Source organism: Bos mutus, chromosome 1 (genome assembly GCF_027580195.1).
Source record: "Bos mutus isolate GX-2022 chromosome 1, NWIPB_WYAK_1.1, whole genome shotgun sequence".
Lineage (NCBI taxonomy): Eukaryota > Metazoa > Chordata > Mammalia > Artiodactyla > Bovidae > Bos > Bos mutus.
Genome location: NC_091617.1, coordinates 71,378,781 through 71,406,516, shown reverse-complemented (window position 1 = coordinate 71,406,516; position 27,736 = coordinate 71,378,781). Strand labels below are relative to the sequence as shown.

The 27,736-nt window shown below is 34.6% G+C and overlaps 1 protein-coding gene across 2 annotated transcripts in view; it reads right to left on the bottom strand.

Moving 5' to 3' along the window:
• Positions 1-27,736, bottom strand: part of ACAP2 (ArfGAP with coiled-coil, ankyrin repeat and PH domains 2) — a 176,273-nt gene that overhangs the window by 30,739 nt on the left and 117,798 nt on the right. The window contains exons 8-14 of one of the 2 annotated variants that reach the window (XM_070371400.1): positions 23,720-23,815; positions 16,946-17,020; positions 10,387-10,499; positions 6,196-6,216; positions 3,078-3,129; positions 1,722-1,822; positions 1,019-1,124 (exon numbers count right to left, since the gene is read on the bottom strand). In XM_070371400.1, the coding sequence (XP_070227501.1) occupies positions 1,019-1,124; positions 1,722-1,822; positions 3,078-3,129; positions 6,196-6,216; positions 10,387-10,499; positions 16,946-17,020; positions 23,720-23,815 (564 nt within the window). The remainder of the gene's footprint in view (positions 1-1,018; positions 1,125-1,721; positions 1,823-3,077; positions 3,130-6,195; positions 6,217-10,386; positions 10,500-16,945; positions 17,021-23,719; positions 23,816-27,736) is intronic. The other variant, XM_005897839.2, reaches the window with a different exon arrangement.

The window sequence follows — 27,736 nt, the reverse complement described above, 5'->3', positions numbered from 1 at the left end:
ACAGAGAAATCACTTATTAGTAGAAAGCTTTTAAAAATATTGATGCCTGGGCCCCAACTCCAATCAACTGTTCTGGGGTGGTACCTAAGCACTGGGATTTTTTAAAACTTCCTGTATTATTATACTGTGCAGTCACAATTAAGAAACACAAATCTAATACTGCATGCATGAAAAAAGAACAGGTTTATGTATATAAACATTCAGTAAACAAAAAGAAACTCTTCAAAATTAAATATGCACTAGCACAACTGGAATATTCAATAGAAGGTTTGGAAGACTAACTGGTAAAATCTCCCAGATTGCAGAGCCAAAAAAAAAAACACACATACACACAAAAAAGAAATCATAAGACCAGTCCAAAAATTTCAGAAAAAGAAAACAAAGAAATTGGAGAGGAGGAATATTAAAGATTGGTGACAAGAAAGACTCCAACAGCAACTCTGGAAACAAGAAAACACTGCCATTAAAATTCTTAAGAATAATCACTACCAACCTAAAAATTCCACACTTAACCAAACTAAAAATGTGAGGATAGAATAAAGACATTTTTCATTTCTTAGGACTCACTCATGGCCTTGCTCAAAAGAGTCTGTAAACTTACTGGGTAGCTAACACCAGACTACAACGCCAGACTCTATATTCAGCTTATCTTCTCCAGGGAGATTTCAACTAAAAAATATGAGCTTTCCTTTTTTTTTGCTTTTCACCCAGTTTTAGTGTTTACCTTTCACATTCACTGTTTTATTAGATTAATAAAATATTTGAGGAAAAATACTTGCATCAGAATACCTGAGACACATATTCAAATACTGGATTAAACATACACTGAAATATTGGAATTAAAAGAAAAGTCAAGAGAAATAAACAAGAAACTAAATGTATAATTTAAAAATCAAACCCATTTCAATACAAAAAAATCATCCTCCATAAAAAAAGAATGTTATAATCATGCAATGTTGCAATTAAAATTAAAAACTTTGGCAAAATATCACTTTGTATTGCAGTACTGTTTACTAACCTCTGATTCATCACCCTTCTCTCTGTAAGCAGTAGCAATACTGGTCTGAACAGCCTTAATCCATGCCTGGCGCAGCTTTTCAGAATCCGCCTGAAGCATACAACTTCTAAAAGGAAATAACATTGTTTTCTCAGACACTAAATTAACCCAAAAAATAAGGTTTATTTTTTATTAACTTTGCTATATAATAATTTTCTAATAAAAAATACTGTGTTGAAAGGTTTTATTTCACTAAATTTAGGTTGTATGTTCATAAAGAAATCAAGAAGTCAATGAAATAAATTATCTACTGAAAACAAATCACCTATTCTGTGTATTAAAAAAACAAACTTTAAATTTGCCACATAAAATAACATTAATATTTTTCATTGGGTAGACATATGAAATAATAAGTTATCAAAGAAATTTACCTGATATATGACTTCAGCTCATTACCATGACAGTTAAAATGTTTCCATATAGCCATAGTAATCATCAGAATTTAAGGACTATGCTACTGCGTAAAAGTTACATAAATATCTGACTTGTTGTAACCATTAATATGTGTGTAATCATTCATAATTCAAATTTAATTTGAGAACACTTTTTTCCCCTTTAGCTCTTACAGTCACAACTGTAACAAATCTTTCTGTATTCTGGAAAGTTCTTTAAGACAAGCTGTAGAAACACAAAAACAACTCTCAAATTCTTTGGAACCGCTCACTTTGTTGGAGAGACCACCTCAAAGCAGAATCGCCGTTCTATGTCCTCACAGTGTTTCACTGTGCAGAGCCTGAGGTCCTCCACCACCACAGTGGGGTTATCCTACAACAAGGAAACAAACTCCCATATTTATCAACCTAGGCTTTAAATGTCACTACCTATGAAAACATACTAAAAACAGTACTTGAAATAAATGGTCTAATTTTAAAGGTTTATATTTATCTTATTTTAGATCAGAAATAGGAGTTATCAATATAGATATAACTAATTCTGTATAAAGGTAATTATGTCCTGTTAATTTTATCTGCCTCATAAAATTGCTATATAAGAATTCAATGAAATAGTTCATATAAACTTAGTCCAACACTTCATAGTTAATTAGCAGGTGCTCAATAAATGTTAGCTTCCTGTTAATTTTCTTCCATTTTCTTTCAAATCGATTTTTCTCCTGATCCCCTCACATATAATAAAAGCCACTCTCCTCCAAAAAAGAAGCCTTTCATGAGTCTAGTTTTAATAACTGAAAGAAAAATAAAAAGCTTATACATGCTTCTTAAAATATCTAAGAAAATGAGAATTTTTAAAATCATTTTTTAGTACTTAATAAAATTAAAAACTCAAAACCAAGCTTATCTGGGTAGAAAAAAACATAAACTGAATAGTTAAAGAATTTGTATGGAATAAACCTGCTACCATAGAACCTAGCAAGTAAAATCTCACATTGTGTCATCTCAAGAGCAAAGTAGGTGGGTATTTGAAATTTACAGCTGAACATATTATTCATAAAGGTTAATTAGGTAAAAATCAAATCATTAACTAATAGTTCTTTTCTCTAATTATCTTTAACATTATCAAATCACATATAATCTCATCATACCTTTCCATTAAATGAAAATACCTCACTCAAAATCAGGCTCAAGAAAACAAAAACATAAAAATAATATTAACAAATTTAGAAGTTTCTATTTAAATTAATTCAAGCTTATATTTTAATGTAATTGTTAACCCTTCTCTATTATCACTTTTGGCCCTAAAGTGATATTTCTTAAACACAACCTTTCCTTTAGCACCAAAACAGTATTAGGGAATTCCTGTCTCACAAATGGACAAAGAAGCATGTGAAGAAATAAAAGTAGTAATCCTGAAATACAGAACAATCCATCTCAAAGATAGGAATTAAGAATTCAGGATATCAGACAATACTGATACTTTCCACTCCTGAGTCGTTTTATACATATCCAAACATAAAACAAATGATAATTTTGCACACATACATATTTATGAACTTGCTATACCAATAAAAACTGAAGTGGAGGATTCAATGGGTTTTCACTTAATTACTTAATAAAACACCTACCTTAAACTTTTTCTGGTAAACCAACTGATTATTCTGTATTGAAAACCAGCGTCTAAATAAATATAAAACAGATTACATTTTCACAAACATAATTTATTTCAGTTGTTGTCAGAAACAAAATATTTGAGAAAGTACTAGAAAATCAGTTTATAGTAATTAAGTTTTTAGAAGAGCATTGTTTTATTTTGCTTTATATAAACTGATGTCAATGAGATAATTACTGAAACTAAAATTTTCAGGCAATTTTAAAACCACAGAATAAGAAAATAAAACTACCATATTTTTTATTCATTTTTATGTCAGAAATTTATACCCTAACAAAAGTTGTTATACTTTGTGCCATTACCAATAATAATTTTTTAAAAATTAAAAATTTAGCTTTGTGAGCATCCCCAAAAATAACTAAAGCTTTCCCCAAAATAATTTGCTTGTTATAAAGTAGAAATAAATTTATATTATAAATAAGACTATTTATTTGTATACAATAAAAGACTGAAACAAATGGTGCTTTGTTTTCAACCTTTCTGCACCCCATTCAACAAGCATTTGATCTGTAAAGCAAACATCCTTTTAGAAATGATATCAAATAGGAGATTGTCGCCAATTCACTTGGCCTTACTTTCATATAAAATACTTCTTAGCAGAAAAGTCAAAGTTATTACTAAAAATGAGTCACCCAATTATTTATATTGTTCTGCTCATTACTGTAAATTAATTGGCATTTTACTTGCAATCTTCTTTAGAAGAAAAAACTAACCTGTGTATGGCATATTTACTAATTCTAATTTATTAAAACAATAAAAGACCTGAAGACTCAAAAAAAAAAAAAAAATCACAGCCAAAAGCCATTCATAAAAGGAAGCAAAAATTCTCATCAAGCATGAAAGGTAAAACAATATTTGAGTCATTATTTTAAAATTAGTTACATGTGAGATGATTTCTATTGTAAACATTAGTTATTAATCTATTAGCAGATAGAGATTCTACCTTTTCATTGATACTAATACAAAGCACTAAAAATTGTATTTAGACATGTTTAGAACTTCTATTTCAAAAAATTTAAGTTAATTCTCCAAGGCTGAGAAAATGATTAGATGCTTTTCTATTTTTAAGCTAGACAGATTGTTAGGTTTTCTTGCTATTTAAAAAGGCATTCACCTTTACCATTAAAATACAGATCTGTTAAACAAGCATCTAGGTAAAAACCAAGTAGGTTGCCTCTAAACGCAAATCATCAAGAGATGGGCTAGAAAAGGAAGAACTTCTGGGTCTCTTTGTTCTGGGACACATGGTTGGTTAGAAATGTTAAAGGAAATACCTCCAAACAAACAAAATGGTGCAGCCCTGCCACATGGGATGACATGCAATGGAAACAATCTCTGATATTGATTAAAGTATTAATTAAAAAATCATTTGAAATAAACTATATTAATAAAAATTACGTTTTTTTATATATAGTAATACTATATAATTTGATGAAAAACTACGAAGAATTTCACTGAACAATGGAAAAACATCCAGGTAAACTTTTCATGCTTCTGAGGTCATCAGAAAGTAAATTTCTTTTGACCTGCTGAATCTTAGAACAATAGCCTCTAAACATAAAAACAAAATACTAGATAAAAACTTATGGTTTTTATGTTAGATTCTGTTTGATTATTAACTTTATAGATCATTTATATTTCTGAAACTTAGTTCCCCTGCCATTTATCTGCTTATGAGGAACTTTCTCACATCACCAATTTTTGTTTATATTATAAATTCAAGACACTTTGAATTCATCTTAATTTGATATTTCCTAAGTGAAAAAAATCACAACTATCCCGGGTAGAAAAAAATTTTAATTGCCAAACTCAGTATGTCTTATGGTACTATCTCCCCTCCTCTACCATTAAAAAAAAAAAAGCTAACTCTACTCATTTATATTGATCAAGACTTTAATCAGGTGAGCAAAATAAAATATAATCTTTGCTCCTATAGAATAACTCTAGTTATTATTAAGACCTCCAATAAAGGGAAAAATATTCACAATCTACAGGATATGGAAAAATATTTAATATTTCAAGCTCACGCCACTTGCAATTTGAAGATACTTTAAAAGGTAATTAAATAATAAAAAAGACATATGTTGGAAAGCATTATGCTGACAACTATACTATATTCTACAAGATTCATAAACTGACCAAAAAGCCAAAATATAAGTATTCAAAAGCGAAATTTTTTTGGTTTTAAGAAAACTAAGACACCAATTTATATCTATCTCAAATTGAGACAACTCAATAAAAATTTTAGACCAAAATTATACATTCATAAACAAATATTAGTTTTTAAATATCAATGAGAGCTTCTATATGACAAAATTGGGGAGGGAATACATCAAAAAATAAATCAAGTATCTTTTATAATTTTTGAACACTAGTCCCAGGACTTACTTAAAATCAAGAACATGGGTAAAAGCAAAACTTTTAAATCTTTATCACTCTTTATCTTTAAAAGTAGAAGCTTTATCACTAAAATCATACAAATGATAGGTTCATGTGCAGATTCATATAGGTGCCAAATAGTGAACATTTAATAACATTGAAAGCTTGAATATATATATGTTCCTTTATTTAAAATTCAATTTAATTTTCACAAGGAAAAAGACCAAAGTGGTAAAACAAACAAAAAAGCTAGGAATTGGCAATGTTTCCTTTAAACATAATTAATAAGGTGATTACCAAAGAGACTAATACCTAATTACCATTTCAAAAATTTAAAAAGCATTTACTAGCTCATTTCCCCTAAAATATACATACCTACGTGTGTGTGTGTACACATACACACATATATACATACTCGTAGTACTTGTATTACTGAAGTTATGTCTTCTTTGGACAACTATTTACACATCAAATGTTCCTTTCCAGATTAAAACAAATTGAGGATGTAAGCAATGAAAAGGTATAATTCTGTTCCTCAAATAAGATATTTACATTTTCTTCTCAGTTTAAAACATAAAGAGACTTTATATCCATTGCAAGTAATCCAACTGAAATGCAGGTTAATTATGAGCTTTCTCGTGCCAAAGAGGAAGTTGGAGTAAGGCAGGGGTGAGGGGAAGGAAGCCATTTGGTACCTGATATGATCGGGCTTTTTCCTGTCATGTGAAAAAATGGGGCAGGATTAAAACATAAGGGAAAGGTGGTAAAAGAATGAAAACGCAAATGTGCAAAATAAGCAAAGGACTAGCATGATATGAAAATAAAGCAAGAATTAAAGGAACCAGCTTAAGCTCATAACCTAACAAAAGAATCAAAAATATCTGTTGCATTTTGCTGATATTTTATATATATATAAATATGCATTTATACAACTAATTCCAACTCTTAGGAATCTGAAAGGCTAATATTTTACAAATATTCAAAATATTCTTCAAAGCATTATGGCAGAGAAAATTCTGTACAGTCTACGATTCTTGAGAATAGTCGCACACTCTACTATTATTGGGAGTTATCTACCTCTATGGTTTTAGCTCTAAAATACAAATAATACCTTTCTTCATCTTAAAAAATTAAAGGAAACAATCACTACAGCTATGTCTACATAAACCTGAAACAAATGAGAACATTTCAACATGAAAAGCTCCTCCCACCGGCTCACCCTCTTTTCATCAAATGACAGCAGACACTCTAAGGCCACACGTAAGTAGAGTCTATCTTTAATCTAAGTATACACTTCTTACTTGTATCTGTACTAGAAACAGAATACTTTGCTTTAAGATACTGTATAATGAATGCACTTTATGCTTTTAGCTACATTTTCCAGTTTAACAAAGACTGAGCATAGTGTTAATTATTCCACTTCCTTATTAGTTTTAACAGTTCAGTACTAAATACTGCTAATATTTAATTATTTTTATTGTTCCTTCATACTTTCTAAATTTATCATGAAAAGCAAAAGAGAAATATAGGTATTAATAATCCATCTAGCTCTGACTTGAGCTTGAAATGAAGTTGCGACACTGAGAAGATGGCCTGGAAAGACTATTTTATAGATATAACATCTTCAAAAAATATATATTACAGACATTAAAAAATCTTAAGAGACACTACAAATTAGAAATCTGAAACCAACCAGAAACAAGCTCAACAATTCACATAAGACATAAAATGTTTCACATCTTACACCATTTCATTCATACCACATAACAATACCATCTCTTTGGTTAAATTTCAGATTATAGAATGACGCTTTCAAAATATACTTAGATTTAATGAAATACAGCATCAAGTTTTAAAACTAACTGGAAATTCCTAGTCAAATTCACATTTCTCTCAGGAAGATCTTTTTTAAAAGCTGACTCTGAAATATGTGTGCTTCTATTCCATAAAGCTATAGACAATAGGAAATTTGTCAACACTGAAACCTCTCAGAGTGACTACAAGAAAGTATGTTTCCTAAAACTAATCCACAAACAATCTTTAAAAAAAAAAAAGTGGGCAGAAAAAAATCTGTACGCTTGAACAGTTGAATTCCTGAGTTTTTGTAGTTAAGGCACAAATATCACAAATACACAGTCTTTTATTCAGAGGGTAATAAAATATATTAAATTAAGCTGGACAGAGAACTAACTAGACAAGTAGGAAAGAGTCTGAGATCATATATAGGTAAAAAGAAAATATCTGCAAATATTTCCTGAGACTAGATTTTTGGTAACCTCATACAAAAAAAAATTTAGATACATTCCAAATTTTTAAAATTGAAAAGCAGAAGGGAATTCTAAGTAACATTTAAGAGACTTCTCTTTCTTCTCCCTTTTATAGTTATTCACCTATAACCTATAAAATACTTAAGACTTTTGTTAAAAGGTTTTTGACTTCTGTCTTTGAAAAGAGTTTTATATGTTTATATGCTACATTACTTACAAGTCTGCTTTTAATTAGTGTTTTCATCAAAATAGTCTTTAAAGGTATATGAAAATGAATAACTTGCTATCTATAATTTATTCCTAATAATGCAAATGCATTAGGGAAGTTTTTAAAAATAGTTTTTAAACTATTTTTGTTGTTGTTTTTACCAAAGCTGTATCTTATCTTATGAAAATACAGATTGTTTGGAATTTTCATAGCAAGTTTCCTAAAACGCCAGGTTCTGAGCCTCAATTTTGTCACAAACCAAGTATGTGACCTTGAATGAGCAAACATGTCCCTGCACTTCCATCTTCTTTACTAAATATCAGGGTGTTAACTACAATCTATGATTTTAATCAATAACTGCTATCCTACCATATAGAAATGGCATCTCCTTTAAAAGGTGGCCTCATTTTCAAAGTTATTATCATTCTTACTTGGCAAATGATAGGTAACATATCTGCAATTGAGAATTTAATAGCTATTCTCTACTTAATTTTAATTATGGTTTAATGTCTATGCCAATTAATAAAATTCATGAAACATATAAGAACAAAAAGATACATGCCTGAATCAATTAATTTTCTTCTGTTGTCCTAAATGGGAATGTAATTTTCCACGAAATTTGTGGGAAAATGTGCTTCATTTTGAAGTCTGTGAGCATTTCTGATTAAGAGTACTCCATGGAAGTTCATTTAATTTCTTCTTAACACAATGGTATGGTTTTTATGGATTTATTGTATTTTCACTGTGTTAAATTTTAAGAAGGTTGTTTTGAAATCTGAAGGTTAAAATTCAATTCTAACATTACACCTCATGAAATTGTACTGGTTGAAAACTCTTTATTAAAAAAATTTGACAATCACACTATTTCTTCTATTAATTTCCTACTGTGGCCAGGGAAATTTGCCAGGAAAGGCTTAAAAGATTACTGGCTTAATTTTTACAGTTTAGAAAACAAAATTTCAATTTTACATTTTTACTTTACAATCGTTAAAACCTTCTTTCTTAATTAGGCCATCTGAGTAGATCCTCCTATATTCATGCATTACTTTTAAAGTCCTACATCACTCAAAGAAACTTAATATCAAATACAATCACCATTCTTTCCCATTTATATTCATTCTCAGGTAAAGAAAAATTACTTCAAATACAACACACCATGTCCCATTTAAACATCTGACAATATCAAATGATAAAGAGATACTCAATGACATTGACACTAAATTGATACAAATAACATTGATACAGTGATACTAAAATGACATTTGAAAATATCAGTAAATATTTTTTGTATATAACCTCATCACCAAGAACTCAAAATAAGTGCACTGAGAATCCGTGTCAATATTTTGAATATTCAAGCATAATGGTTTTCAGTTAAATTAATAAAAATGTATACCAAATTAAACTTACCAAGAAAATTCTATTTATTTTGCTAATGTCCACTTTTTTAAAAAAGAAAACAATCTTCTCTATCATTAAGTGAATTCATATCCTGTTCAAGTAGCAAATAAAATATACACATTCAACCAATAATATAATAGTAATTAAATCAATCAACCAGAATCTGATACTATTCTCAAGTATTACAAAATAATTCTTTTTTTTCCACTAAGGAGTTATCCTTGAATAAAAGACTAATCACTGCTATTCAGAAAGATGATCCCGAGACAATCACTCTTTCCTTTTGCCTTCATGTCTGAAATGATTTCACTTTATTAATACATGAGAAATATAATAAAATATTTTACACATTCATTTTAAAGATATTTACTTTATCAACATTTATTTTTAAAAATCAGTTTAGAAAAAAATATTTTTCAGTAGGCATCAAGTTAACAAAAAAGGAGCACCAGCTACCACATACACTTCACATATAAAACTCATCCCATATTCTAAAAAGCCTGGTTAAAGTTATTGAACAGATCTAAAAACCAGGATCACCTCACTTAAAGATTCACAAGCCAAAATTAAGTAAATATGTACATAAACACACATATAAAGGAGGAACCCAAAAAAGGAAAAACAGCCCACTTGTCTTATTCACCCATTATACTCAATATATAACTTGCAATCAGATCTATTTCATAACAAATATCAGAGGAAGCTCACATTTAAAAACTTATTCATTGTAGTAACCTAGTCATTACAAACCAAGCATTATAAAAATTCTCCTTGCTTCCCAATTTAAACTTTGCTTAAATTTTAGAATTTAGATTTGCTAGTGTTATTTTTCACTTGCTTCTTAAGGCCTTACTCCTAGAGGGGCAACTTATCTCCAATACACATAGTTCAGAAAAGTTACTAGGGACTGTGAATTTAGAGAATTATGAAGGAAAGAGTCACTAAACCATAGAGAAAGTCAGAAAACTGAGGATATGGAAAGAGCAAGACCAGTGTTTGAAATATATTACCTGTTCCAAGTTTTGAAGGCATTGCTGGCACGTTTGAACAGATAACCTTCCATAACAATGCCATTTGCAGCATCTACGTTATATTCTAGCTTAGAATCATCATTGGAGAAATCCTAAACAAAATAACACATTAAAAAGTTTGTATGGTTTTTACTGATTTCCCTAGACAAATCTATCCTAGAGAAACAGCTCAAACAGCAGAAAAGCATTGTATTAGGATAGTTAGATCAACAACATTCCTAAGTGGAGACCTAAATGTTCAGTAACAGAAGAATGCTTCAACATATTAACATATTGTAATTCAGTGGACTATTATGCAATAACACAAACGATTATACAGAATACACATTAAAAGAGAAAAGCAAATATAAAAATTTTATAAATTATATAACCTGGATAAATAAATTGTACACACTGTGATTAAAAGAACAAAATAATATGTATAAAAATAGACAAAGGGAACAACATGATATTCTATGCGTGTTGTTTTAAATGTTTTCATTTAATCCCAATATTGATGTGTCTGCTAACAATTTTTTAAAGGAATATATGTATTTCTACTTGGGATTAGTTAAATCTACCACTATTTTCTAAATATATTACTATTATGGTAGTTTTATATTGTTATAGTGTTATACTGTTTTTGGTAGAAACAATAACTCCACTATTTGGGGGTTCAAAAAAAGAAATACAAAAAGTTTATTTTTGCAAAGAAGAAGTACCACAGTGTGAAGTACGCATTCCTAGCTCACTTTTTTATAAGGATTATAAAATCACTCATAGTCATCTTCAATCATCTAACCATTCTAGTTTTCACTTGAATGCAATTCAAACTTTCAGTTTTCCTCCAAGGAGCCACTAAATTTTAAAATCAGAAATTCTATATTTAAAATATTTCCTGGTGACTTTCCAAAGTAATTTCAACAAAACTGAAAAATCATTGTGATCTCCAAATTGAAAACTCTAAAAATCAGTTTTGAAACTTCAAAATTACTTCTGGACCAATAAGCAAAATTAGAATGCTATACTATTAGAGAGGAGTAGACTTCCATCTTGAGAAAGATTTTGGTAGAGACTGGATGACCATCTGCCAAGAATGTTGGAATGCAGGGGCTCTGCACTGGAGGAGAAGCAGAGTGATAATCACCTACTGCTGCTGCTGCTAAGTCACTTCAGTCGTGTCTGACTCTGTGCGACACCATAGACCGAAGCCCACCAGGCTCCCCCATCCCTGGGATTCTCCATGCAAGAACACTGGAGTGGGTTGCCATTTCCTTCTCCAGTGCATGAAGGTGAAAAGTGAAAGTGAAGTCACTCAGTCGTGTCCGACTCTTAGTGACCCCATGGACTGCAGCCCACCAGGCTCCTTGGTCCATGGGATTTTCCAGGCAAGAATACTGGAGTGGGGTGCCATTGCCTTCTCCGGATAATCACCTAAGAGCTTTCTAAATCTGAGAGTCCATGATGATGGGAAAAGGAGCTAGGCACATTTCAGAATTACACACAAACACTGTTGATATATCTCAAAACTTAATCGTGAAGGACATGATCATCCAAAATAATCAAATGAAATAATCTGTAAATGAACTGCTACATTTCTTTCTGCTTTTACTTTGGGGGAAAAAAATCAGGGAAATTTTAATTCCTTCATTTAAAATTTATTTGGAGCTATAATTTATTTAATTATGCTGACAAAATTAAATCAGCAATAGATATAATCGAGTTTGGCAACATTCCAAAGATTTCTTTGTAACATCAGTAGCTTGTCTTATCAGGAGAACTTGAAGCTTTGGTGCGGAGCCCAAGGAATATAAGTCAAGACAATGAAGGGACTCAAATGAGATTTTCCCTTTTGAAATTGCAAGCAAGACAAGAAGGACCACTATAAGCACTTTGATTCAGGATTATTTTGAAAGTCCTAGCCAGCAAGATAAACCAAAAGGAAAGGATTATTTGCAGACGATGTGACTGTACACATCCAAAAGAATTCAAAGGTATATTAGTGGTAGTAGTAAAGAGAGCTTAAAAAGACTATTACTGGTTTAAAAATCAACACACAAATATCAAATTTTATTCTAATAGACAACCAAAGTAAACAGTGAGAAAATATATTTTTAAAGGATAACATTTACAATAACATTTCCAATACAAGTATCTAGAAATACACCTACCAAAAGATAAAGAAAACGATGAAATTTTGTGAAGGATGTTTAAAAAAATGAATGAACAGAGAAATACTCAAGGCTCATGAACTGGAAGACATTTAAAATAAAGATATTAATTCTTCCCCAAATTCATTCACAGATCCAATGCAAAGCTATTTTTATGAAACCTGAAAAGCTGCTGTATTTATATGGAAATACAGAACGTTAGCAATTTACTTTTTAAGAAGGGAAGGTAGGAGGCTTTGCTTTGTCAGATTATCAAGATACGTTGTAAAGCTAAAATAATTAAGATAGCATGGTATTGGTATAATTAAGACAAAAAGACCAATGAAACAGAATAGAGTCTGAAACAGACCTCACATGTATGGAAATGTCCTACATAAAAGAGTATACAACACTGAGTAGTTGGGGAAAAACAAACTTTTTAATAACTGAATCTAGATCATTTAGCTGGAGAAGGCAATGGCACCCCACTCCAGCACTCTTGCCTGGAAAATCCCATGGATGGAGGAGCCTGGTGGGCCACAGTCCATGGGGTCGCTAAGAGTCAGACAAGACTCAGCGACTTCACTTTGCATTGAAGAAGGAAATGGCAACCCACTCCAGTGTTCTTGCCTGGAGAATCCCAGGGACAGGGGAGCCTTGTGGGCTGCCGTCTATGGGGTCTCACGGAGTCGGACACGACTGAAGTGACTTAGCAGCAGCAGCAAATCATTTAGCCACCAATGGGAAAATAAAAGGAAAGTGGATCTCTACCTCAAACTACACACACACACACACAATCACAGACTGATTAAAGGCCTAGATATAAAAAGCAAAGCTTCCCAGGTGGTGCTAGTGGGAAGAAGAATCCTCCTGCCAAAGACGCAGACTCAAACCCTGGATTGTGAAGAGAGCATGAAAACCCACTGCAGTATTCTTGCCTGGAGATTCCCATGGACAGAAGCCTGGCAGGTTACAGTCCATAGAGTCTCAAAGAGTCAGACACAACTGAAGTGACCTAGCATGCATGCACAAACACAAGATTTTACAGGAGATACACTGTTGTGATCTTGGGTTGGGAAGGACACAAAAGGCACCTAACAGAAAAGATATTTTTAAAACTATGTGAAAATTTAAAATGTGTATACCCCAAAGTGGGACTAATGTCTAGAATATTTGAGGATACGATCAACAGTTAGTTAGACAACCTGGTGGAAAAATGGGAGAAAGACTAACAGACATTTAACAAGGAAGATATCCAAATGACCAATAAACATCAGAGAAGGTCATTAGTGACTAAAGCATAAATTAAAACCACAAGATGTCCATATCTACCCACCAAAATAGGCAAAAAATTGAAAACTCTCGCAATATGATGAGGTGGCAAGGAGCAATGGGAACTCTCACACAGTTCTGCTTACCAGGAACGGTATAACATTTTGAAAAATAACAGCATTATCTACTAACATGGAACATATACACACACATGCACATACGCTATGATCCAGCAATTTTATTCCTAGGTCTAAATCTATCAGAAATTCGTGCACATATCCAAAAGGCATGTACATGAATGTGCACTGCACCACTGTTTCTTCAACTGATTGATTTCAATTCCAAAAAGTCTAAATAATTACATTAGACATACTTTTCCTTGCTTTTTAGTTTGATTAGGTCTTATCCTTTTTTTACCTGTAATGCAGCCTTGGGTCAGCATTTAAGGGCAAAAAAAAAAGATTAAGTATTCATAATAAGCAAAAACAGCATTACTCTCTTTAAGGAAAACAATAACTGACCACTATTTAAAATCTAATTCATTAATCAGATTTAATAATCTACTACTCTTGGACATTCAGTATGACACTGACATACACTAGGGAAAGGTATTAAAAGATGCATAAGCCTGGTGGACACGACTGAACTGAACTCAACTGAATATTCATTAAATAATCCAGTTTAAACAAATAAACATGCTTCTAAATATCATGACCTCTCATTTCAATTAAAAATGATTGGTCCCAATTCTTAAAAATCTTTCCATAGTAATGTCATTAAAACAAGTTATCCAACCAAAAGTGATTCAACTTTAAACAAAATAAAACATGGAGGCAGTCTTACCTGACTATAACTAGAAGAAATAAATTAAACATTATCTGGTAAAATGTTTACCATTAAACATTACCAAAAAACATTATCATTTACCATTAAACATTTACCAAAAAACATTATCTTCCCCTTTTTAAAAAATGCTTCTCTTTGAGTATTAACAACACATCACCAAAAAAAATCTAACTTTTATTACTGATTTCACTTTCATTTTTTTTTTTTCACTGACATCTTCTATATTAGATCTAGTTTACTGGAATTTTAAATTCTAAATAAACCATAACAAAAGTTGATTTGACTGCTCGATACCAAGAGGATAGATTTCTTAAAGCAATACTAGATGACATCTTTTTTTTTTGTCTTTTTAGAGAGGTTGTGATGGCAGTCCCCCACTACCAAAATTTATGCAGTCATGTTTCCCGCACTTGGGGAAATTGCAGGAGAGGGATGAAAAAGCCTCCCCTTGGGAAAACTACCCTCATAATCGTGGTATTGCTCTGCCAGGTAAGTACAGAAGACATCTTTTCACATATTTTTTACACACATTCAACCGCCGGTTCTATTCTTTTATTTTCAGATGACTACACATACAAAAAAAAACTACACTGACGACTGTATAAAATACCATTATACTGAGTTCCAGGTATATCATATTCAAAGCTTTTAGCACACAGAAATAAAACCTGGTTACATATTTAAATCTTTTTTTAATATTCATTTTTAAATACATATTTTTCAGATATTACTTTACCTAGGCTTAGGTAAGTTAACAAGAAATGCAAGTGAAATTTCAGCATTACTTGAGAGGGTAAGTGTTGCCTTAGAGTGACTGCAGCTGGAAATTCCTAGTAACACACACACACACAGGTGCTTCGGTGTTCTTCAACTTCTGTTCACCTCCACCTACGCTCCATCAACCACTGCTACCTTCCGTACACACATACACACACACACATTTTACAGGGGTTGGTGATATCTTGCGCGCATGCAGGCTAGGTCGCTTTAGTCATGTATGACTCTTTGCGTCCCTATGGACTGTAGCCTGCCAGGCTCCCCTGCCCCTGGAATTCTCCAGGCAAGAATACTAGAGTGGGTTGCCGTGCCCTCCTTCAGGGGATCTTTCTGACCCAGGGATCGAACCCACGTCTCTTGTGTCTCCTGCATTGGCAGGTGGGTTCTTTACCACTTGCTCCACCTGGGAAGCCCTGGTGATATCCTAGCTGAAACTATAAGCAGCATTTTAAACTCTAACTAAGGGCCTTCCTGGCACAGAGCGCGGGCGGCTGCGACGGCGCACAGAGGGCGGCCGAGATGAGCTACCCCACGTCCAAGGTCAGGAGCAGAAGCCGGGAGGACCCCATGACCAAAGGGCGGCGGCCAAGAGGAGTTACCCCACGTCCGAGGTCAGGGGCAACGGCCGAGAGTGCCAGGCTGCGACGGCGCAGAACGGCCGAGAGGAGCTACCCCAGGTCCGAGGTCAGGGCCAGAGGCCGGGAGGAGCTACCCCACGTCCGAGGTCAGGGGCGGACGTGGAAGGAATGATGCTAAAGCTGAAACTCCAGTACTTTGGTCACCTCATGCGAAGAGTTGACTCATTGGAAAAGACTCTGATGCTGGGAGAGATTGGGGGCAGGAGGAGAAGGGGACGACAGAGGATGAGATGGCTGGATGGCATCACTGACTCGATGGATGTGAGTCTGAGTGAACTCCGGGAGTTGGTGATGGACAGGGAGGCCTGGCCTGCTGCGATTCATGGGGTCGCAAAGAGTCCGACACGACTGAGCGACTGAACTGAACACTGAAGGGTCTTCCCAGGTGGCCCGAGTGGTAATGAACCCACTGGCCAATGCAAGAGACCTAAGAGGCGCAGGTTCGATCCCTGGGTCAAGAAGATGCCCTGGAGAAGGAAATGGCAACTCACTCCAGTATTCTAGTCTGGAGAATTCCATGGACAGAAGAGCCTGGCAAGCTACAGTCCATAGGGTCGAAAAGAGTTGTACACAGCTGAAGTGACTTAGCACGCAAGGGCCACCTTTAAATCAGTTAAGGCCCTAAGAGACTGACGTTTTTATAAACTTGTTCAAGAGCATGGCTCTCAAATATTTTGATATAAAAGAATAATAAAATACATACCTCAACACTGGAAAAATATTTTATGCTTTACAAAAAAAGGAGGAATTCATCTATAAATTTAATTATTAAGGCAATTCAAAGGATTTATTTCAATGTGATACCTTGCTGAAACCAATAACCAAAAAATTGTGTAAAAAGGGAATTAATCATCTCTAACTTCTCCCCTCAAGTACCTTTTGTTGAATGGTGGAATGTTTTTGCTCCATTTCTCTTTTCTCCTTTGCTGCATCTACAACCAGTCGATCCAACTGCAAAAGAAAATAAAGAGTAAATAAGAGAGACTTAAAAGTTGAAAAAGAAAGATACAGTTACTTTTCAAAAATCATATTCCAAATAAGTCAGTCAACTTAGGTTTACCTAAAAAGGCATTTTGGCTACAACCATAAAATGAAAGTTCTTTTTTTTCTGGTTTCATATCCTCTTTGAGAATGTCTAAAACTCCTCTAGGGAAAATGTTTCTGAGAACAATCACATATCAAGCAATTGTGACAGGTGGCCTTGCCTAGGGTACAACAATGATAACGAGTTCACTCCTTGAATTAAGGAGAATGACTCTAGATTAAGTGGCCAGCTGATACGCTCAGCAATGCTAGCAGTTTCTATCAAAGACAGAAAGAAGATACACTGGTGATTTTTTTTTCCCGCCAAATAGCAAAATCTAGCAGCTAATTTAGTGGGTGCTGGCACTCACAAGTTCAACATAACAGACACTTCCAATCATTCAAAATGCATGATGCTTTCAAGCTGGCTTCCTAGTATTATAATAAAATCTAAAAGGCAGAAAAAATAACTCAACAGATAAAAGAGAAAGAAAATAGAATAGAGTAGAGTAGAATAAAACAGGAAAGAAGTCATTCCTTAGGTTAAGGTATAAAATCATCAATTTTTCTTTTAAAAAAATTTTAGAACTTATGAAATCATAAAATCCCATTTCATTCTTGTTCCTTCCATCAGAAGCGAAATACCTGATTTCCAGTATTAATACAAAAGTACTAGTTTCCTGAATTCCTCTTTGCTGGAGTAACAAACAATTAGGTTTAAAATATTTCAAGAGACTCATAAAGTTAGAAAATGAACTTATTTTCAGGGGAAGGGATAGTTAGGGGGTTTTGGATGGACATGTACACACTGCTATATTTAAATATATTTAAAATATATCTAAAATGGTTAACCAACAAGGACCTAATATATAGCACATGGTTAATGCTATATGTTATGTGGCAGTCTGTACGGGAGGGAGGTTTGAGAAAGAATGAATACGTTTATACATATGGCTAAGTCCCTTCACTGTTCACCTGAAACTTTTAAAACATTGTTAATCAGCTACACCCCAATGCAAAATAAAAATTTCAAAAGAAAATAAATAAAATATTCCATTAGGTGTGTCTACTATTCTAAACAGTGATGTACGTCATTTCATCTTTGAACACCCATCACCTTGAACTGACTGATGTGTGATAAATGACTATATATGTTGATATCAACAAAGTATGGAGAAAGATGCTTTCATTGATATCTTTTAAAAACAAAACTGAAATAGGCCTTCTTAAAAGACTATGTGATGTTTATTGACTCTCTATCACAAATGGTTTTTTTTCCCCTACAGGAGACTAATTCTGGCCACAGAATCTTAATATCACTGAATAATAATAAAGATCCAAAAGAAGATATATGGAAACAGAACTATCACTACTACAAACTACTCTCTTTAGACGGCAACTATACTACTCCACTTTTGGACCGAAGGCACACACACCACAGTGACATGTCACGCTGATGTAACGGGTAATGCTGCACTAGGAACCTGTCCTCAACGGTTTTTTATAGTGAATGAGTGAAATAATCATTATATCCTGCTTTTAAAGCCTTTAATTGAATGACATATAAATGTTTTTCGTACATTCAGGCTGAACTGCAGCAGAAAGGCACTTCCAAGATTCAAACTGATATTTTAAAACTTGCACGCACGCACCTTCCACACCAGTGCTACAGTGCCAGTGATGGTAGTAAATTGTCAAATTGGTAGTAAATTTCTCAACTGTATCTCACTCCACTGCTACTGCAGCAGAAAAGAGAAAAAATTTCTCTCCCTCTGTCGGAGCAAACGTATAAAGAAAAAGATATCTTTCAACACGGTGAAGTGTTGGAGGACGAATGAGTTGGAGAGATGCAAAGGCTGGCAGTCCTATCCTCTAGGGGATGGATACTGGATCAGGAAGAGAACTGGAGCAAAGCAGCATGTGCCCCGTGTTTCTGTGAGTATTGCACATATGAGGTTAATAGACGCCTATAACCAACCAGGTGCCCCCAATCCTGTACTTATGTTCTGAATTTTGTCCACGTCTACCACCTCAAGTTTCAATACTACTTCTGCTTTTCAAATTCTCCCATTCCCACTTGTTTTAAATTTGTGCAAATGTAATAAATAGAATAATACCTTAAATAAAATCTTCCTAAAGCCCACACTCCTCTCTAGTTACCAACTTCTCTCTCTCTTTCCTTCACAATACAACTTCTTAAAAAATTCTCCCTATTCTCCATTTGCCCATATCATATTCATCTATCCATGGTAATTTAGCTTTTACCTCTTAGACCCTCAACTCCGACAGAAGTAACAAATAACCTTCTTGTTGCTAAATCTAAGAGGCAATTCTCAGTCCTAGGCTTACTAACCCTTCCTTCCAGTCCTTGAACTGACAACCACCCACATCTTTCTGAGACACTCTCTCCTTGTCTTTTGCTACGATGGTCTCCTGGTCTTCCACCTCTCTCCCATCAATGTTCTCATGGAGCCCTCTTACCTAGCCATTTCTTAAAAGTAGGTCATTCTGAGGAATCTGTCCCAAGTCAAATTCTCTTTTATTCCACACTTGTGGACCTTAATTTTCAAAATTAAAAGTATTAGGCATGGTGCTTGGTCACTTATCTTTTTTTAAATAGGTTGATGTTTTTGAAATATCTATTAACTCTCCTTGGTTCAATTCATATACTCCTGTGACTGCAATTAGCAATTATGTATTATTGACTTTTTTAATGTTTCTCTCTCTTGAATTCTAGATATACCCAGTTAGATGTCCTATTCCCAAACTCAATACATTTAAGCTTCTCATGTCCCTCCACTCTCAAATTGAGTACATATTCCTCAACTCTATTTATCTCCACCCCTACTGCCATGACCCTAACTCCAGATACCATAAACTGGCACCTCCAACCAGGCCAAACACTATAGGCACTAGAGTTTAGATGCTTCTCAGGGACATGCAAAATTACTTGAGACCTGGAAGGGTAAAAACTGCAAAACTGAAATTAATAAATGTCAAAATATACAATTATTGACACTAGTCAACTATAATCCAATGCATTTTTTTAATATTATACTTAATGTAAGATGAGGGTAAAATCTAATGTTTGCTAAGATGTCAGTAGTACCTAGAGGATTTCCCTGGTGGCTCAGATGATAAAGAATCTGCTCACAATGCAAGGGAGCCGGGTTTGATCCCTGTGTCAGAAAGATCCCCTCAAGAAGGGAATGGCAAGCCCCTCCAGTATTCCTGCCTGGGGAATTTCATGGACTTTCAAGTAGTAGTTGAGGAGCCTGGGGCCTGGTGGGCTACAGTCCATAGGTCGCAGAGTCGGACACAACTGAACAACTAATACACAACACCAAGGGCCTAGGAAGGTCCTGTCTTCTTCCCAAATCTGGGTTGGATATACTACTTATACGTTGCAGTAACATATGTGGTGGAGACCGCTATCCATCTCCCATATCCATTCTCTCTTCCTTTCTTAACAACAAAATCCCCAAATTCTAGTAGGTTAACATAGTTACATGCATTAACACTATTTCCCAGCTTTCCTTGAAGCTAATGGGACAATGGAACATATGCAGAAGTGGCATATACAATCCCTGGGAACTATGCTGAAAGAGAGGGAACAAATCTTTCTTTTCCCCTCCACCCTATTGGCTACAATTTGGATATGATGGCTAAAGCCTGATAAACCACTCTGAACCATTAGGCAGAATCCAAAGATATAATAAGCCTGGGTCCCTACAGATTAAGTGACCACAATACTAGACCTTTCGGAGAAGGCAATGGCACCCCACTCCAGTACTCTTGCCTGGAAAATCCCACAGACGGAGGAGCCTGGAAGGCTGAGGGTCGAACACGGCTGAGCGACTTCACATTCACTTTTCACTTTCATGCATTGGAGAAGGAAATGGCAACCCACTCCAGTGTTCTTGCCTGGAGAATCCCAGGGACGGGCGAGCCTCGAGGGCTGCCGTCTATGGAGTTGCACAGAGTCGGACACGACTGAAGCGACTTAGCAGCAGCAGCAGCATATTAGACCTTTGATTTTACATAAAAGCAATAAAATTCTATCCTGTTTAAAGCTCCTGCTGTTTGTGGTTTTCTATCACATGCAAACAAAATCTAATCTCAATTTATATACCCAGATCGGGCACTTAGCACAGAGATTAATAGTGTGGTAACTTGTTATTTTCTTCCAGTAGATTAAGCTCTATAGAGGCAAGGAAGAGCAATTCTATAATTCATGACATATACCTTACACACCACCTTTCCCCCACAACAGCCCAACACACACACACACACACACACACACACACACACACGCATGCATGCACCATATTTATTTTTGGTCAACGAATGCAATTATCATTTTGCTCTTACTTTTTCCCCATTTCTCTAAACTCTATTTTTCATCCTTAATCCCTTTCCTCGAAAAGTAATCTGAACCACTTTGGGAAAGAAAACCAACTGAAAATTGACAGAAATCCAGGAAACTCACCAGTCAACAAAAAAAGAATGTCTGGGAACATATTTAACATGAAATTCTGATTGTTGCTATTGTTGTTTAGTTGCTCAGTCGTGTCCGAATCTTTTGCAACCCCATGGACTGGAGCCCATCAGGCTCTTCTGTCTATGGGATTTCCCAGGCAAGAATACAGGAGTGGGTTGCCATTTCCTTCTCCAGTGGATCTTCCCAACCCAGGGATCGAACCTGTGTCTCCTGCATCGGCAGGTGGACTTTTTACCACTGAGCCATCAAGGAAGCCTGAAGTTCTGATCAGATAATCAAAAATAATTTGGACATAACAAAATTTCTATATAATGTTCTTATATATAATTCATGCATGGCTATGTGTGTATAAAATGAAAAAGTTACCTAGAGTTCTTTTTTTTTTTTTTCTTTTTTTTTTTTTAGAGTTCTTTAATCTTAAAATTCTAAACTTTATTATTATTCAGGGACTTCCCTGGTGGTCCAGTGGCTGGGATTCCATGCTCCCAATGCAGGGGGCCAGATCCGATCCTGGTTAGGGAACTAGATCCCATATGCCTGCCACAACTAAAACCCAGGGCAGGCAAATAAATAAATAAATACGTTAAAAATAAAATTTTATTATTTAAAATAGCAAAAGCATAAATATCTTTGAATATAAAAAGAGTTATAACTAAAATAAAATACCAATTAGGATAGTAACTCAATAATCCAAATGTAAGAAACAAAAAAATAAATCCAGCTATGTATACTGTAAAACAAACACTTTGTTTTAAAACTCTTCTTCTCAGTACCCTTATATAACTATCTACAACATATTCTTTAACTTTAATCTCATTTTTGGTTACACACTGGACTCACATAAATCTGCTATAAAAACACCAACTTCTACACTAAATAAACGAAATGTCAAATTTCCCAATTTGCTTAATCTCTTTAAAAATACAGGTACTAAAACAAAGACTACAAAACAAACAACTCAAACTACATCAAACTAAAAAGTTTCTGCACAGCAAAGCATCATCAAAATGGAAATGCAACCTACCAAATGGCAAAGATATTTACAAATCATATACTTCATAAGAGGTTGATATATAAAATATATAAAGAACTCAAGACAATGCAACAGCTAAAAAAAAAAATCCAATTAAAAAATGAGGAGAGGACCTAAATAGACATTTTCCCATGGAAAACACACAGATGGCAAACAAGGGAGCAAACGTCACTAATCATGAAGGACTTCTAAATTAAAACCACAATGAGATATCCCCTCACATCTGTTAGAATGGCTGTCATCAAAGACAAGATTGTCAAGGATGTGGAGAAAAGGGAACCCTTGTGTACTGATGAGGAAAATGAAATTGGTGCAGCCACCATTAAGAACAGTAAGGAGGTTCCTCAAAAAAATAAAAATAGAACTACAATATGATCCAGCAATTCCACTCATGGGCATTTATCTGAAGGAAATGAAGACACTAACTCGAAAAGGTATCTGTGTACCCACATTCACTGAAGCATTACTTAGCCAAGATATGAAAGTAACCTAAGTGTCCATCAATAGACGAATTCAAAAATGTGGTATTAATATACAATGCAGTATTATTAACCCATAAAAAATGGGGAAGGCTGCCTTTTGCAACATGGATGGATGCTGAGGGCATTACACTAAGTTAAATAAGTCAGACAGAGAAAGACAACTACTGTGTGATGGGAATGAACTGATAAGTGGAATTAAAAAAAAAAAAGAACTCATAGAAAGAACAGACTGGAGGTTGCTAGCGGTGGGTTTTGGGGGTGGGCAAAATGGGAGATGAGGGTCAAAAGGTACAAAACTTCCAGCTGTAAAATAAACAACTCCTGGGGATGTCAAAGACAACATGGTATTTATAGTTAATAATAGTGTTTTATATATGTGAAAGTTGCTAGAGAGTAGATCTTAAAAAGTTCTCATCAGAAAAAAAAAATGTATAACTATGTAAGGTAGATGTTAACTAGATTTATATGGTGATGATCATTGTGCAGTATATACATACTAACATATTAAATTATTTTACTGTATACCTGAAATGAAAATGTCAAATATATACACTTAAAAAAAAATACAGATATTGGCATATAACACAGAAACAAGAAGTACAGCACATTACCTGTGCACCAAGATCCTTCATATAGGGCCCAAGTTCACTAAACAGATCATATCCTTGATGGAAGAAAGCCAAATGGGCATACATAAAGGATAACATCTAAAGGAGGAAAAAATGATCACCATTTTTGAATCAATTCTTAATAAACATTCTGAAACTTAAATTCTGATCCTATGTATTGTTAAAAAATTATTTCACCAGAGCACAAAATATCAAACCATTTAAAATTAAGCTCAAACATTTTTCTTAAAAGGTTGCAATAATTCAAAAAATCAAGTTTTCAATAGCATCACCATCTTTTCAGGTACATTATAAAATGTCTATGTATCTTTCAACAAAACTCATTGGCAAATCTTAAATTACAAATAAAACCTCAAAAGATTAGAAGGTGATATAAGCTCTCAAAACAATCACAAACACTTTACAACCTGTAGATCACTAAACATGAAATAGGGGAATGCTCATTTTTTTCTCAAAAATACCAAAATAAAATGAGGCAACAGGCTTTGCCAATATGGAGATTTTGTTATATTCATTCCAAAAATCCAAAACTGTCATTAATGGGTTAAAATTTTTTCTGTTTTCCTATATTTTAACTATTCATGAGAGAAAAAAAAACTCATTTTTATTAGTTAAGTTTTCACATTAGAAGGAATTAAATAACTCAATCACAGGACTGAAAGAATCCTCTGAATAGCCATGTTATTTTTAGCAAAAAGAGACATCTGCTTAGTTCTCTGAAATCTAAAATAGGTCATAAGGTCCTTAATACTCAAGAATCCTTGAAAAAAAATTATTTTGAAAGAGAAAAACCAATAAAATAAAAAACAATGACAAAAGGACAAAGCTCACTAAAAGACGATTCTGGAATTAGATGTCAGTTGTACAGTTTCGTGAATATGATTTTTTAAAATTATGCTTAATTTATATATATATATATATAATTATATATAAAGAAGGATAGTTACAAGTACATAAAAATGTACAATATGCCTGCACATCAAAATGCATAATAAGTGTATTAAAAGATAAACAATAAACTAGGAAAAAGCATATGACAAAGGGTTAATAGTCTTAGTAGGTAAGAGATGTTACAAATTAATCTGAAAAACATGAAGATCCCAACAGGAAAAGAGACAAAGGACATAAACAGAAAACATAAATGACCAAGAAAAAAGGGGGGAGAGGAAGGGGGACAATCATACTCATTTATATCAAAGAAATCCAAAATTAAACATTAAGATGAAATTTTCTATCAAATTATGGGCAAAGTGGGAAAAATCAACACCTAGTTTGTTAAAAGATGCAGAAATGTTCACTCTCACACACTATTAGTGAAAATTTTGTGTAACCCTTATAACTTGAGAGTACTTTTTAAAAAGTCTCAATAAATGCTTAAATTCTCTAAGTAATATCTTACCTTAATCTATCTGAAGGAAATAATCATATTATTCATTAGGATGATCACTATATAATGCTACATTTCATGTCAAAAACAGGGAAATTACTCAAAAGTCCTTTAAAGGGTAAAGTTAATCTATGATAATATTCAAGGTCAGAATATTAAAAAGCAGAGACATTACTTTGCCAACAAAGGTCTGTCATGTCAAAGCTATGGTTGTTCCAGTAGTCATGTATGGATGTGAGAGTTGGACTGTGAAGAAAGCTGAGCACCAAAGAATTGATGCTTTTGAACTGTGGTGTTGGAGAAGACTTTTGAGAGTCTCTTGGACTGCAAGGAGATCCACCCAGTTCATCCTAAAGGAAATCAGTCCTTCACTGAAATCAGTGTTCACTGGGAGGACTGATGTTGAAGCTGAAACTCCAACACGCTGACCACCTGATGCAAAGAACTGAGTGACTATAAAAGACCCTGATGCTGGGAAAGATTGAAGGTTGGAGGAGAAGGGGACGACAGAGATGAGATGACTGGATGGCATCACTGACTCAACGGACGTGAGTTTGGGTAAACGCCGGGAGTTGGTGACGGACAGGGAGGCCTGGCATGCTGCAGTCCATGGGGTCGCAAAAAAACACGACTGAGCGACTGAACTCAACAAGGTCAAAACTGTAACCCACAAAATATATCCAACTCCACTACCTGTTTTTGGATGGCCAACGGGCTAACAATGGTTTTTGCATTTTTAAATGGTTAACGAAATGAAAAAAAAGACACAATATATTAATGACGTAGAAATTATGTAAAATTCTAACTTCCATGTTGATACTGGAACAGTCATGCCATTCATTTACATACTGTCTATGACTTCTTTCTCATTACAATAGCACAGCTGAGCAACCGCAACACAGATCATCAGATCAGATCAGATCAGTCGCTCAGTCGTGTCCGGCTCTTTGCAACCCCATGAATCGCAGCACGCCAGGCCTCCCTGTCCATCACCAACTCCCGGAGTTCACTCAGACTCATGTCCATCGATTCAGTGATGCCATCCAGCCATCTCATCCTCTGTCATCCCCTTCTCCTCCTGCCCCCAATCCTTACCAGCATCAGAGTCTTTTCCAATGAGTCAACTCTTCGCATGAGGTGGCCAAAGTACTAGAGTTTCAGCTTTAGCATCATTCCTTCCAAAGAAATCCCAGGGCTGATCTCCTTCAGAATGGACTAGGTGGATCTCCCTGCAGTCCAAGGGACTCTCAAGAGTCTTCTCCAACACCACAGTTCAAAAGCATCAATTCTTCGGCGCTCAGCCTTCTTCACAGTCCAACTCTCACATCCATACATGACCACAGGAAAAACCATAGCCTTGACTAGACGAAACTTTTTGGCAACGTAATGTCTCTGCTTTTGAATATGCTATCTAGGTTGGTCATAACTTTCCTTCCAAGGAGTAGGCGTCTTTTATGGCTGCAGTCACCATCTGTAGTGATTTTGGAGCCCAGAAAAATAAAGTCGGACACTGTTTCCACTGTTTCCCCATCTATTTCCCATGAAGTGGTGGGACAGGATGCCATGACCTTCGTTTTCTGAATGTTGAGCTTTAAGCCAACTTTTTCACTCTCCACTTTCACTTTCATCAAGAGGCTTATGGACCCCCAAATCTAGTATGTTTACTACCAGGCCCTTCAAAAAAATGTTTGCTCAGTTCAGTTCAGTTCAGTCACTCAGTCGTGTCCGACTCTTTGCGACCCCGTGAATTGCAGCATGCCAGGCCTCCCTGTCCATCACCGACTCCCGGAGTTTACTCAAACTCACGTCCATCGAGTCGGTGATGCCATCCAGCCATCTCATCCTCTGTCGTCCCCTTCTCCTCCTGCCCTCAATCCCTCCCAGCATCAGTCTTTTCCAATGAGTCAACTCTTCACGTGAGGTGGCCAAAGTATTGGAGTTTCAGCTTTAGCATCATTCCTTCCAAAGAACACCCAGGACAGATCTCCTTCAGAATGGACTGGTTGGATCTCCTTGCAGTCCAAGGGACTCTCAAGAGTCTTCTCCAACACCACAGTTCAAAAGCATCAGTTCTTCGGCACTCAGCTTTCTTCACAGTCCAACTCTCACATCCATACATGAACCACTGGAAAAATCATAGCCTTGACTAGACGGACCTCTACTATATTCACAAGGAAGAATTCTATCTAGCCAGAAAGGTCATCATTAAGTAAAAAAATATTTAATAACACATGATGATTTTGGAGTGTATTAGTACAAAAAAAAATTACAGAAGAGTATGTACAGATTCCTATTTTGTTTTGCTTTAAAAAAATTAAACAGCATTTTAAAAGGTAGATATAAATGTTCATGTACACACACAAATAGGCACACACATACACATAAAAAAGACAAAAATTACATCAGCCACAACAGTGGTTCTCTCTTGGTAGTAGCATTTGTAGCACTTTTATTCTTTCTTCATACATTTTATTTTCTAATTTTCTACAAATAATACACACTGCTCTCAGTCTCGAAAAGGAAGTGGATGTAAACAGGAAGTATAATGTACTCATCTGATAAGAAATAACATAAATATTAACAGAATTTAGGAAAAAGCTAGCTGGGGACAA